The 15,237-nt window shown below is 34.9% G+C and overlaps 2 protein-coding genes across 8 annotated transcripts in view; both read right to left on the bottom strand.

Annotated features, from left to right (window-relative positions):
• Positions 1 to 4,211: 4,211 nt before the first annotated feature.
• Positions 4,212 to 6,198, bottom strand: LOC128673023 (membrane protein BRI3-like). Its single transcript, XM_053750605.2, has 2 exons — positions 5,994 to 6,198; positions 4,212 to 5,405 (listed from the first exon to the last, which is right to left on the bottom strand). Exons 1-2 carry the CDS (start codon positions 6,046 to 6,048, stop codon positions 5,113 to 5,115), a joined length of 348 nt encoding a protein of 115 aa, XP_053606580.1. The 5' UTR covers positions 6,049 to 6,198; the 3' UTR covers positions 4,212 to 5,112.
• Positions 6,199 to 8,108: 1,910 nt separating this feature from the next.
• Positions 8,109 to 15,237, bottom strand: part of Ntan1 (N-terminal amidohydrolase 1) — a 74,814-nt gene continuing 67,685 nt past the window's right edge. For 6 of the 7 annotated variants that reach the window (XM_053750332.1, XM_053750331.1, XM_053750334.1 and 3 more), the window contains 6 exons: positions 12,547 to 12,740; positions 12,140 to 12,205; positions 11,577 to 11,759; positions 10,917 to 11,134; positions 8,575 to 8,736; positions 8,109 to 8,396 (listed from right to left, as the gene is read on the bottom strand). In XM_053750332.1, the coding sequence (XP_053606307.1) occupies positions 8,271 to 8,396; positions 8,575 to 8,736; positions 10,917 to 11,134; positions 11,577 to 11,759; positions 12,140 to 12,205; positions 12,547 to 12,733 (942 nt within the window). In that variant the 5' untranslated portion in view covers positions 12,734 to 12,740 and the 3' untranslated portion in view covers positions 8,109 to 8,270. Of the gene's footprint in view, positions 8,397 to 8,574; positions 8,737 to 10,916; positions 11,135 to 11,576; positions 11,760 to 12,139; positions 12,206 to 12,546; positions 12,741 to 13,116; positions 13,137 to 15,237 lie in introns of those variants that run through there. The other variant, XM_053750329.2, reaches the window with a different exon arrangement.

Genomic DNA, 15,237 nt, shown 5'->3' with positions numbered 1-15,237 from the left:
TACAAACTTTTTATCCCAATTAATATTACAAATGCTAAAGTAAATTTGTTTGTTACCTCTTCACTCTATCCACTCAACCAATCTTCTCAAAATGTTGCAATCCTACTTATAGTTTGAAGTACTGAGAAATCTGTGTACATTATCTCTTCTACACCTTACATCCCGGAAAAGTAACTGTGCTCGTGGAAAATTCATTCGTGCGAAGCCGCGGGCGAAGCTAGTCTTCTATAAACTGAATGCACTCTGAAAACTACATTTTCCTTTGTCGTTCGTTCGCAAAAATTTCGCACGCAAGGGTCGAGGGACCCATGGGAGCTCCAAATAAGTCGCCTCCTGGTAATCTGCCTTTATTGCCCCCAAATATTTCACTGAGATATGACCCTACGACTTCCCACTTTGCTCCTTTGGGACAATATTTACAAATTTACGCCAATTTACTTCAAGATTTTCGCGAACAAATATTATTTGTGTTAAAAAAACTTTAGTTATACCTACAGTTGGTAATAATTTTGGAACATTTTTTATTTGTTTATTTCCCACTACATTAACAAATTTAGAAGAACACTGATAAAAACCATAAAGGTGTGTCTGCAGTACTTTTAACAAAGTGACGACATGCGACTATTAGGTACAAGTAAAACTATAGGTAGTATCATAGATCAACAAAAAGATAAATAATACAGAAAAAGTAGATACAATCAATTCGTTATTATTCACAGCAAATGTTCAACATAACGAATATATTATAAATATATTTCCCTTATTCAAGTTAGTATTAGTTATCACCTCGTCTAAATCAAAAGTGCAAAGTAATCTATCTACACTATTATTTATTTTAAATTTAAAAAATAATTTATTTGATTCCCAAGGCAAGTAATATACAGATGTGTTTATAATGAAACCAATAGTTTGTAACCTAGATACCTCGAGACAATACAATCACGGCTGAATGGCTTCGCCGCTATCACTGGCGATAAGCTGAAACTTGCCTGACTTTACTGCCTATAAACTTAAGTTGCTATAAAGCCAAGCTAAAAATAAAGTGGCGTTTCGCTGGTACAGTCGACAGCAAGTCCTAAGTCATCCAGTATCACCGCAGCATAGAGATCCATGTCATTCCATCCAGGAATACTTGACATGCGGTTGACTGTACTTATATCGTAAACCAACCTCACACGAGGACACCTCTTCCAACAAGTTTTGTGCAAGATCATCGCGTATATGAACTAAACTGCGAACAATAAAAATTTACAAGCAAAGATCACAGCTAATCTTATTTCTAGCTAACAAAATGTTTGCCAAATTAATTAAGACCGTGATAGCGACCATAAAAATTAAATTAATTATTCGCTGGAGGCACGCAAGCTACTGTAGCATTTGCTATGTGTCTTCGTAGCAGTGTAGCATCAAAAAAATATGTCCGTAGCTTCACAAAATAGGTATCATTCATGGATTTAGTTTGTATTTCATTGTAAGGAGTAACTACCTACCTACTAATTACATGGTACCATTATCGGTTTAACAGCAGAATGAACGGATACTTTCGAAGTGAGGGACAAGACTGATGTACTTGCCATGGATTCAGTGACATACCTGTAATAAACTTTCAGGATGGAAATTATTTTCCTCAAATTAAAAGTAAATTAATACAAACAGACACAAATTTACATTATAAGGTGTAAATATAAATAAGTGGGGGAACGCCACAGTACTTCGTAACTACTAATTTCATGGTAGGTACTTTCTTATTATTTTCATACAGTTATCTTTTAAAATAAGTACATGCTATCTTATGTTAATGTATAATTTATTAATAACAACTTGTGTAATGTACGAAATACATTATTTACCTTGACCTAATGTCTTTCTTCTTCTTTATTACCTTCTTTTTCTACTTTATTACCTACCTGTCACAGAGATCAAGTTTTACAAGTATATATCATTTTCTTCGTTAGTCGGGTTCAATTATTCATCAAACATTCATTATACCACTGAAAATTTATATTATGCAATTGAAATGAAAATAATGTGTAGAATATATTGCATTACACCAATCGTCCTGCCTGCGGTCGGCGATAACGGGAAACAGACAGATACCAAATGACGCTGAAAATTGCGACCGAGCTACACGAACAATGACCTGATAGATAATACTAGTTTGAGCTAGATTGGATGCCCTCGTTAAAGTATTGGAGCAAAGATGTGGAAAACTACTTCTTTTTATGCCGATTTAAACCAATTTTAACATTATTCTTCTGCTCTTTTCAGAGAAATAAACTTGATTTTTTATTAGATCAGAATCAGAAATGATACCATTAGATATTCACATCACATATTCTTCTTATAATATATACTTTCTACGTCTCAAAATCGTTAGAATTTTTTATTGGCTGAACTTCAACCCTCTTCGGAAATGTTGTTACCACAAACATAATAAAACCAGCCAAGTACTATTCGGACTAGCGCACGAAGGTACCTTTCGTCTACAAAAACGGCAAAATCACGTTTGTTAGGGAATCCCCTGTTTTTTAACATTGTTAAAGCGACAACAGAAATTCACATCTGTGAAAATATTAACTATCACGGTTCATGAGAGGTATCTCATCTCATCTCTGGGTGTACCCAGGTGACAGACTACAGACATCCGAGAACAGAGATCCGACGCTGGCTATGGAAGGAATCGGGACGCTCAGACGAAATACATGAAATAGTGAAAACAATATTAAATATAATATTCCCAAACTTTATTTTATAAATTCTATATAAATTTAATAGTAATCAGTTTATATAATATAGTTACCTACGTTACATAACTATCAATAATTAACATTTTCCTTAATACTATATAAAGGCATTTTGCTGCAAAATTTTAAAAAACAGTCATACTTTTTTTCGGACTGATTGATACAGTAATTTAATCATAATAATTACAATGGCCAAAAAATAATACACATAAATTTATATGTGATTAATGTTTCAGACGCAGAAAAATCAGATTATAATATGGCATACAATTTGGCTTTGAAATTGTTTATTATCCCTACTTTCTAAATAATAGATGTTAGACTATATATTAATGCCTTTTTATGAAAAAATATATATTAATAAGTTGAAAATTGTACAAGTCGAATTCTATAGCAAGGCACTCCAACTGGCCGTAAACTAAAAACACATTCCTATATAACCTCAATATTAAAAATAACCAATATTAGATAGATAATAAGCTAACTTCTGCTTAGATAACATGTTATACCTAGGCGTTTGTAACTAGAAATTATTAACATTAATTATACTGCTACAAGGTCCAGTGATATGCACTTTCGAAATTTACGAGTATGCACGGAAACGGTCAGGAAATATTCTCGGTGATTCGCTAGAATTCCCTTCAGTTCGTTCCCGTGAAATTTTCGACGGGAATTTCTCTTGGCGAAATTCTTAAGGGAGGGAATTTTCGAGAATAAAGATCTCATCATCACATCACTAGTCCAGACCTACAAAATGTAACATAAACGATTTTTTAAATCGTCAAACAAATTGCATACGTCACTTGAAAAATACCTATAGCTGAAAAATTACGTCACTATTTATGACAAATCAAAAATAAACCGTTATCACGAAATATACTCAATGTCTGATAAATCAAAAAAAATAATAATTTATCAATAGATGGGTTTTGTTTTATCTGCAGATAGCAATTGTTGCCTGTTTTAATATGCAAAAAGTACTGTTTTATAATTTAACAGATTCGTTACTTTAATGAAGTGTAATATTTATGATTTAACACTTTCACGGATACTCGACGACGTACTAAAGTTTAGTTGTTATAAGTTATATTATAAGTATACTTCTGCTTTGTCGTGCATCCGCGAAAGTGTTAAAATCAATCAGTCACTGTCCAAAGTGATAGAGGCTGTGGATGAATTCTCGACTGCCAAAAATGAGTATATGGAAATTCTTCCTGTATTGAAAAGTTATATACGCCACTTTCAAGGGCGAAGCGTTTGAACGCTCAAGTTTTATCAATCAAATGCTACCGTGCTTTCGCGTTTATCGAAACTCCGCTACGAAAAAAGAGGTACAAGATGCTTCTTTACTTGTATGTGGGCACCACACGGATGATCATCATTTTAAGCTTATATCAAACAACTGCTGAGCTCATGCAACCCAATTCTGGACTGCAGACTATTTACTGGCTAGCTTTATATTTTATAATGTTTTTATGCTTGACATTATAAAGGGTAACTATACTAATTAATAAAGTTTGATGTACATAACATTTGTCAAAGTATTTATTTCTTTCTCTATTTAGCTAAAGGATAAATTTGAATTACACATGTTAGTGGTTTATTTAATGTGTATAATTCAAATGTATCCGTTCACATCTGCTTTCGGTCATAGCCACTTGAAAATCTAAATTCGTACAAATAAATTCATATTTTGATAACTATTAATTGAGCTTTGAGCTTTATAAAACAATCAGTTAAGTTATACATAAAATATAATTATATGATTGTGTTAATTCAGGATTTGTATCAATAAATATCTTTAGTGATAACATTTTTCTGTATCACTATATATTGTCAAAACTTTTAATGTGGAATGTAGAAAATATATAAATGTAGATAGTAAAAATTGATGTTTCAAAATAATTCACATATGTTTTGAAATAGCACGAAAGGCTATCATTGTAATTATAATTTTATATCGAAATAATGATCTTCCGTTTTTTATATTAATTTTGTCTAAATAATCATTACATCATCTTTCCTTTCTTTTAGATATTTCTTAGAATTTTCTATGAAAATTTTACCAGATAAAATTAAAAAGAAATTTGATAATGAGTTACCTATATGAAATAGAGAATCAACATTTGGCCATTTGTTTTTGGGGGTAGTAACATGGTAAATGTAATGGTAACTCTTGAAATTGATTTTTATGTTTCTATGAATAGTTTTTTTTACTAAATTTTCACACTATTTACTAGTCTGATGATGAAAAAGGAACCAAGAATCAAAATTGTTACAACTAATGTTACTAACCCAAAAAAGATAAATCTTCAAATATTTGTCAAAATCAGTTTCCAATCCAATGTTCACTAGTCTAACATCATCCTCAGCCAAACATGGCACCACAGTTGGAGCATCTTCTGTTTTTGAGAGCGAGACAGCATAGAATTCCTATTGGGAAAAAGAAGATGGCACACAATATACCCAGACATGTGAAGTCGTCTTCAAGAATGCCAACCCGACAAGCAGGGCAGGCACCTACTGCTATGATAGGTGGTTGTATGATTATGCTGGTAGCCCCGTAGTTGGGCATGTACCCGGGTGGTGGGGGAGGCGGGCCGTAGGTCGGGTAGCCTGGAGGCGGTGGGGGAGGCGCATTGCCCATGTTTGGTGGTGGACCTGGAATGATTGAACATAAATCATTAATAAAAATACATGTTTTAACCATAAAACTAGTAATAATATAACAACCATCATCTTTGTAAATATGGGATTAAAAATGACTGATATGTCACCATACTCTTCCTTACTGGAATAATGAAAGCAAAAATGTGATAAATAGCAAGCTACATGCTAATTGGATAGTCTAGTTCAGTTCTAATTTGCATTCAAAGTCTAAAACTGAGAAATATCAGTGAAAAATAGTTTTCAAGGTAATTCTGGTTTGTGTATTGATGATTCAGTGAATTATTCTGGACTTTTCTCATTTATTAATTCCATGTATTTACAAGTTTTCTGATAAGAATTTTGGTACTTACCTAGTGTTTCACCAAATTGGTGAATAAGGATGCTTACAAAAATGTTTCTATTGTCTGTTTCTTATATTTCTTATATTGCATGTAAAACTACTAAATAAACCTAACAATAACTACGTTATCAAAGCATAGGAAATGGCCAGCGTTGCGTAGTTCCACAGTACTTATCGCAGTAAATGATTCATGTTACAAGGTATAAAGTTTCTATGATTGCTTTTTTTTTGTTCCTCACCTGGATTTACAGCTGAATATGGGGGTGGTTGGTCTGTGACGGCGGGTTTCTCCATTTTCTCAAAATAGCTTTTTTATTTAGAGATAGTACTTTGCCTTATTCAGAATGTAAAACACTTTTAGAAGTCTGGACAAACAATGATTGATACAAAAACACGTAAAAGCAAAATTTTAGTCAACCAACACTTCATCAACAGCAGCGCCAGTGAAGTTGATAGACAGTGACATTGACACATAGAGATTAGCGAAGTGACATTTAGGTACTTAATTAATTACAATTTTCGTAGTAAGTACAAGAAAAGCATTTGTGGGTGAATTTCATAAGCGTTTTGAACGCCGCCGCGAGCTCTCATTAGTGTTTATTAAATTGTACCATACACAGTAATCAATGCAATTTCCTATTTTATAAATAAATAAAGTACTGGTACAATGCAAATTTTATAAATGTTTAGTTTTCAAAAATATATTCTATATTCAAAAAAAATGTGCGACACTAATGACACACTACACGCCGCGTTCAAAAGGTCGTGAAATTCACCCTTGTTGTGGTCAAACTGGTCAAAGCCCAAAAAGTAGTGGTCGTATCGTGTCATGTTGTCTGGGTATTTTGATTGATTGAACCCTATCCTCTTTGTTTGAACCCACAGACATAGGTACATACATAGTAGGATATACTGTATAAGTGGTACTCTTAACGTCCTACCTAGAATCTGTACTATTATAAATGCGAAGCTTTCACGGCTAAACCGCTGTGCTGGACAGATTTTGATGAAATTTAAAGAGCAGATATAATTATAGACCCGATAAAGTAAAGGCTACTTTGATTTTAAAATCAACCCATATAGTGCTGCAATAGGGGAGGCCAAGATGGTCGTCAAATCTAAAATAAAACACACATTGAACTTTAAATATATTCATTATATTTCACAAAACATAACTATTAACGTCAATTACTAAATATTGCTACTATATTCACTAAAATATTTACAAGAAACTTGCTACACGTCTATATTTAACCACAAACTGGAATATTGCTAGCTTCATAAATACAAGACTATTCTGAAATGTAGGGTTTAAGTAGGAAATCAATATTAGAAAATATGTCAAAATATACATTTAAGTAGCTTAAATTTACCTTAAATAATAAAAAAACTCATATTTACATATAAATGTACTTATTTAGTCAACTGGTATGTTGTACACATGTTTTCATTAAAAATGTTATAAAAAACTTAAACTTTTTGACATTCTGTTAATTAAAAGTTCATAATTTGCTAAACTAACATTATCACAATAAAACGCTGTTACACAATTTAAAAAAAGAAACAAAAATTCAATACAACATAAAACTACAACTCATAATAAATAGTCAGACATGTACTTAAATGTTGGAGACTATTTTGTGATCGAAAATAATAATAATTTTCACTGGTTCACATTAAATAAAACTAAATAAGGCACTATTACAGCGTGATATGTTTTGTCAGTGAAAAGTTTCGCTGAAAATTTTCGAATTTGTCAATAAATATTTCAATGTGTCTTTGTAAAATCAAGTTTTCTCATGAATCCAATGAACCATGGTGAATGAAAAACTCATTTATTTACATAGCTAACCAGTCATAATTCAAATCATTAAATCAAATATTAAAAACAGTTATATTCAAGACAAAAGAAAACTGTCAAGTGTGAGGTCAACGCAACGTGGATTCCGTAAAATTATACTTTTTTGTTATGTACTTTTTATGTCATTCTCATGGAAAGTCACTTGAATCATAGTGTTATAATGAATTTCATAAACGTGGTGAGTATTTATTTATTTGGTTATAGTGATGTCAGTTCATTTTTTTGATCACGTTCTTACCAGGCCGTGATTAACGCATTTAATGGTAATTTTATAAATATCCAAAACAAGAAATCAATATTATAATCTTGCATTAGGTTACATATCTACTTAGTTAGAAATGGTGCTAAAATAACCCAATATCTCACTATGCTTGTTAAGGACATTATCCGACCAGAATGAAAATATACTGAAAACTAAAAAATGTCACATAAGCACGTGTTTATGAAGTGTTTTATTTTAGACATTGTAGGTATAATTTTTTTTTGTAATAACATGGCAATGGCTCGTTTCACCACAAATTGATAGAACAATATAAAAAATGTAGCATCAATACATTTCCAGCCAGATAAAAAAAAGTTCAAAATTGGAACAAGACGTAACTTTTTTTAAATTAGCGGCCAGTGAGCAATGACAATAAAGGGCTGGTATTGGACGTTAGAAGCGCACGGGCAGCCAGCAGCCGGCGTGGTCGTCGCGGCGGTAGTAGTGCGGCCGGTTGTCCGGGAACACCGTCACGGCCGGGAACGGGTGCTGCTGGATGAACTTCAGCGTTAAGCGGATCTGCAACAACACGTTGTGACGCTGTTTACTGCTATTTTTTTAAGACTGGATTTTTAAGATGATTTTATGTTAATAGGTATTTAGAAAAACACTGAGATATATAATAATAAATTTGAATTTGGTTGTGTGGTCTTATTTTAGTGCGTGAAGCACACGCCATATTGATATACAAACTGACGTTATGCACAAAGTGCGGCGGCTCGACGTTGGGCGTGGTGCTGAGGTGCTGCAGGATGAAGTCGTCCGACTGCTCCAGCCACAAGTCGACTCCCCGCAGCGGATCGTAGTTGAAGGGCCCGATGCGCAGCATTCCCACTGCGTTGTCGTAGATATCCAACACCTGGAATAACATTTTAATTAAAATTTTGTAGTCATTATAATTACATCAATATCATCATCAATCAATACATATAATAAAATTGAAGAGAGGCCAAATTTGTACATTGGATATATTTTTTTAATTCTTCATGGAATATACTATAGATGACGAAAATATAGTTTTGGAAATTTTTGTCTGTCTGTCTGTCTGTCTGTCTGTCTGTCTGTCTGAACGCGCATCACTCGAAATCTACTGGACCGATTTGCTTGAAATTTGGTATGTAGGTACCTTATATACCGGTTTAACATCTTAGATACATTTCATCCCGGTAAATGGTCAGGTTCCCGTAGGATAATTGAAAAACTAATTATGAATCAAAAATGCCTCGGAATCCTGGGTTAACATCTTATAGACATTTCATCCCAGGGTTCTGTAGGAAAATTAAAATAACAACCCACGGAGCCGATTTACTTTAAAATTTTGTAGAAAGGTGTAAAGTGAATATAAACATTTTTTTTATCGATGAAAGTCTGATATAGATATAATTAGAAGGTATCCTTTTTCAATTTAATTTTGTTATATTTTAGTTTTGAACATAAAGATAATAGATGGCGCCACCAAGACTTTTAAAACCCGCTATGGTTTCGCTCAGACAAAATGATATATACATATAGTTTACTTCCGAAATAAATCACTAGATGGCGCCACAAAAATTTTAAATCTCTAAATCACGCTATGGTTTCTCACTCAAAAATCCATACTAATATTATAAAGAATTGTACTAATATTATGAAGCGTTTGTGATTTGGTATGTTTGGGGCGGGTAATCTCCGAAGCTACCAAACCGATTTCAAAAATTATTTCACCATTAGAAAGCTACATTATCCGAGATTGCTATAGCTATACTATCTGATATTGCTTATGTTTTGAAATAAATAAGTATTCTGCCGGATCAATCAACATTAATAAAGTAATCCGAAAAAAAAAGCGCTAACGAAAATATTTACGTTCGTGCTCTGGCCCTACCATTGATAAGTTTGAGATTTGTTGTACATTGTGTGCATGTAGCACACAATGTACTACAAAAATATAGGTTTTTAGTAGATCTATAAAAAAGTCCGCGACACAATACTATCTATATTTTATAATTAAGTATCTATAAGGCATTTTACATGTAAAAAGATATTGTAAATTTAAAAGGTGTATTTTTTCAATTATTATTACACATGTATATTAATCCTTATGATTAAAAGTATTGAGTAAGTATTAAGATTATTTAATCATCAAGAGAATTTCACGAACATAAATTTTGTCCTTTACAGCACATAAATTAGATTAATAGATTCTGAAATATCGTGAAATTAAAAAATACGCACGCCGAATTATTTTAAGTAGGTAGATACTTTTATTATTGTTGAACACGGCACGCAGCAACGCGACAATTTGAACAAGCTGAAATTTGGCATGTAGGTGAGTGTAGGTGGGCACTAAGAGAGGAAAATAGGACGGAAGCGTTGCAGAAAGCGGGAGTGGGAGTCGGAGCGGGAAATGGGAAGGAGACACGTAGTGGGAAACGGGACGGGACATATTGCGAAAAACATGACGGCACAATATGTAGGAAACGGTGCAGGATATCTACATTAAATAGCAGGAAGCGGGATTGGACAAGTTTTCGGGACGGGACACGCAGCGGGAAACAGGGAATTGAACTAAAGATAAAAAAATGCGAATTTGAATCATATATATTTACCAGTCTTAGAGTACGCGATAAAAAAATTATTAAGATTTTGCTATGAAATTCACGCGGGCGAAGCCGCGGGCAAAAGCTAGTCATCTATAAAATATAACTTTTAGTTTAGTTAAATTTTTATGTGTATGCTGTGTTTATATAGAGAATACTTGTCACTTTTGTGTATTTGTTTAAAACTTATTTCTTATGCTTGTATTGACATGTGGTTATGTGAAGGATGGGATATTTAGTTGGTCACATCCTTATAAGAAACATGTGTTATAAATATATATTTCTTGAACAGGTATATTTTAACTAATATTATAAATTTGTTACCTGTTCGCGCTCATCTACTCAAGCAATTTTTTTGCAATTTACAAGGACATAGGGTACCGCCGCGGGCAACATTTTGTACTCAATACACAGTACAGTTAGGCGATAGAGTCACGTATAGTGAGCGTAGGTAGAGTACCTGCGCGGAGTGCGGCCCGCCGGTGATCATGCGCGCGCCGCGCAGCGCCAGCTCCGGGCCCTTGTCGGGGAACGCGGCCGGGAACAGCTCGCCCGAGCGCACGTCCAGCGCCGCGCCCGCCGTCAGCGGCGACGCCGCGCCGCCTTCCAGCGCCGTGTTCAGCTCGCAGCAGCACGCCAGCGTCAGGTCGATCTCCACGCTCAGCCGGTGGAACGACACTGGAATGGAGGCGGGTCTCGCTGTTTGTATACCCTTCATCGACTCATGTTTTCGGCGAATACATTTCTTTCTTTGCGCTATTCGCAAGCGTGTATTTCCCGCTTTATGCATGCGGGGTACCCTTCTTTATGCTCCTAACCATATAATTATGGACATAACAAATATCCGAAATTTCAAGAATATTAAATTAGTTAAAAATCATATAGACATCTTGTATTGAGTACCTATACATATACATATTGTAAATGTATTAACTATTGCTCGCAGCTCAACAAGCGTTACCTACGTCTATTCAAAATTTCATCAAAATCGACCATTCACTTTAGTTGTAAATTTATGATTATAGTGTGTAGAAATATCGATGACAAACTAAATTCACTCATTAAACTATGGAGTTTGATGAGTGAATTTAGTAAAAAAAAGTAGGAAAGGAATACTTACACATGATGCTAGCAAAGAGCTCGTCGGAATACCTATGGGGGTCAGTGAACCCGCCAACTAGCTGCAGCTCCAGCCTCCCCTCGGGGTAGCCCACGGCGAGCTGCTGCACTCTGGACACCATGGTGCTCGCCGCCTCTGCCGTGCCCGACCCATCCAAATGTGCTAAGGCTACGGCACCGGACCCTGCAATATAATATACACCTACATATTTTCTTCTTCTTAGCGTGTCAACTCAGCGATTTATAATTGTGAATATCAATAAATCGCCACCGATACAACGATATTTATGGAAACTAATAATACAAGTCAATGTCTCCTGGTGGATACACAGCTAAAAACAGGAAAATTATCCTTGTTGGCCCATTTATTCTGTATGTCTACAAAACGCGGCTCCATTTTGCTAAGTACATTTTTTACCAATATTCCTATTATTGAGAGTTGAAACAAAGCTAGAAAATTGAGAAAACATTATATTATACTTTAGGTGGGCTTTGTCCTAAGGTTGTTCATAGGTTGTTTAATAAATGTCTTACAGAGACGCGGTCTTTTAATAAATGTCTTACCTGAATGCCTAACGATGACTATAATACATGACGTCGCGTCATCTGATCCTATGATGTTAACATTTTCTGAAAAAGGAGAAAGAACAAATTAAGTTTTACAAACAAAACTTAACGTCATAAGAATTATACCAAGTGAATGTGGTTTTCACCCTCGAAAAGGACCATATCCTTCCGTGGATGACGCACGAGGCGACTAACTGATAAGAACCTTTGACTGCTGATAGGCAACAAAAGAGGGTAGACCGCTCATAAAAACACAGCTGAATCTTCAAAATTTAAATAATTGGTTTACGCGGATCCTAGGCTTAGGACATAGGAACAGAAACTCGCGAGAAACACAACAATGGAGAATACCACCAGGAACAGAGAGATCTGTCTCTCAGAATGACAAAGCATATAGTACTCACTGTCATGAGGCACCACGGCCGCGAGTTCTCGCTGGCCCACATACAGCAGCCCCTGCGGGCCCACCACGCGCGCCGCCGCGCCCAGCAGCTGCGCGGCCGCGTCTCTGTACCCGGGGTGGGCCGCCAGCAGCGCGCGGACTGTGGTCGGGCACTCATCTGCGAGGACGCCGTTCAGCACCACCACCATGGCTGCACTGGAAAGGTGGAAATGGAAATTCATTGCGACCTCTGGAGCCCCTGACCAAATTGAGCGGGAAAAAGTAACCACCGCGCATATTGTAAAAATCAATAAAGGAAAATGCCTTCTCATCATAACTAACCTATTCAACGTCTCAATTTCCAAGCTAATACAGCTAAACGTAGCCTTCGCAGTTTCGCAACTCATGACTCTGTCTAAGTCGTAAGGGATAAAGAAGTGTATTTGCATAACTTGGGAAAACCTCTTCAACTAAAATACTTCTTACTTTAATAATTTAATTTACATTTATTAGTTCAATGGTTCAACAAGACATGTTTTGCATATGTGTTTATTGCACATCGAATAATTCGTACGACGTGCACAGTACTCACAGAAAACAGCTAGGCGTAAACAGGTAACTCAAACCGAAATTTATCACAAAAATATACAAAACACCACCACTGATATAGCAAGGCAACATCACATCGAATAAAATTATTGCTAATGGTCAGGTAGAAAGTAAGGTATGTTGGTTATAACACGTCGCAACATGAAAGGACAGATAGTGACTAGATAATTTCCCTGGTGAGTTTGCCTACTCTGATTAGCGTAACCACTTTGTAGAATAAACAGATATTGTTTGTATAATAAACATTACTAAATGCATATATTCAATGGTATATGGTCATGGGTGATAAGTAGACACTATATCGTATTTTCCCCACCTTTTTTATTTATTTTATACCTATGTATGTACAGCCAATAAGAACATCAATCTACCTAGGTTGGATCATTACAATTTTCAGCCTACATTAGTTTTATTGGGTATAAAGCTTCCCATTTTTTAGGCATTTCCATGAAAGCCAAAATCTGATTGTTATTTTGAACTGTCTCAGAACCTTCTATTTCCACGGCACTACTCTATGGCACAACTGGTTGCCGGGTGTAATTTTAATATTAGACCTTGGAAAATTAGGTGATATCTCTCGGGGCGACATGAAAATAGCCCCTCACATTTTTGGTGAATTTAATTGTAACTAAATTCTTAAAATTAAATTCACTTTTATTCATCTTTACGGTCTACCATTAAAAATAAAATTATTATTTCATTCCCAGCGACTAAAGAAGGTAGTCAAGCGTAACTGGTAAGCAAGATGCTCAAGCCCACCCATAAACAATTTCGACTTCTGTTTACAACCAATACGAACGAAGTCGCGATGACTGACATCGTGCATTGTTCCCACTAATGTATTCAACAGGTTGGGTCTGCCTGCTGGCATGTCATATAGAGTGCAGTTAACCAAATTCAGTGGGAAACGGGCAAGAACTACTAAGACGTTGTTTGGTTGGTTGTTTTAGTGTGGTAATTTTTTTAAATTAGAATACGTGGTTCCCAAAAACTACCAAATCGTGACTTTGAGTTTAGAGTATGCAAATTCATAAATAGTACACTAGTATTTTTCTGATTTTGCTAAAATCACTATCAGTGATAGATAACCTAGATATATTTACAATAATAAACCTAACGATTAATTATTATTTTTTGTATCAAGTTTACGGAGAAAATCCCAAGCTAAAACTATAAAATTATAACAATATTTTATTCATGGTAACTACAAAATGTAAGTAACAAACGCCTTATTCAACAAGCAGCGTCGTGTATGCGCAGGCGCCTATGGAAATCAACTTCCAAATGTGACATTATACAATCCTTCCAAATTCCTTGCACTTTGCACCTGAACACATAATACAATATTTATTACACAACCCATCCGTCACTCCTATACGTAAAAAATGATAACCTCGTAATTTAAGAAAAAGTAATGTATTTTGAGAAAAAGTGAGACGAAATTACTGAATTGGACTGGAATATAAATTTTCAGGACAACTCAAGTTATAAAGTCTAAATATATAAGTATCTCTGTCATGGGAATGAGCCTATGATAACTATCCATCGACAGGCGCAGGTATATAGGCATAGGATTCAAATTCCCTACTCCTGTAATACAAGGACGAGCGGGCCGCGTTTTCTTAAATTCATAAATCGATTTTTTCAAATTAAAGTAGATCATTTGGTAAGGTACCAAAAGAATGACAAAGCAAAGTCAACAAGACAAGTTGTCACTATAGTAACTGCATCTCAAAATTCAAGTTTAAAAAAGATAAAAATTACAATAAAATATTGTTATAATTTTCAACAACGGGACGCCACTCAAGAGTGGCTGCGTTCTAATTAAAACTGATAAGGGAAATTAGTATCGGTGTTATTATTCCCGTATCAGCTTTTACGAGTACAATGCAATGGCAACCGGTTTCTGATCTTAATTAGTTTACATAGAAGAAAACGTTATCAACTGCTTATCAATTTGAAAATAGTAGATTAAAAAAATCTTGATAAGAGACGACGATCGCCAGGTGTTTGTTCAATTGGGAAATTAGGGTTAAAATAAAATAAAACAAATTGTATTTTGTGTTCCACGGCTGGGCAAAGGCCTCCCTTCTGTCTTCCAAAG

Source organism: Plodia interpunctella, chromosome 10 (assembly GCF_027563975.2).
Source record: "Plodia interpunctella isolate USDA-ARS_2022_Savannah chromosome 10, ilPloInte3.2, whole genome shotgun sequence".
In the NCBI taxonomy this organism is placed as follows: Eukaryota; Metazoa; Arthropoda; class Insecta; order Lepidoptera; family Pyralidae; genus Plodia; species Plodia interpunctella.
This window is presented reverse-complemented; position numbering and strand designations above follow the sequence as displayed.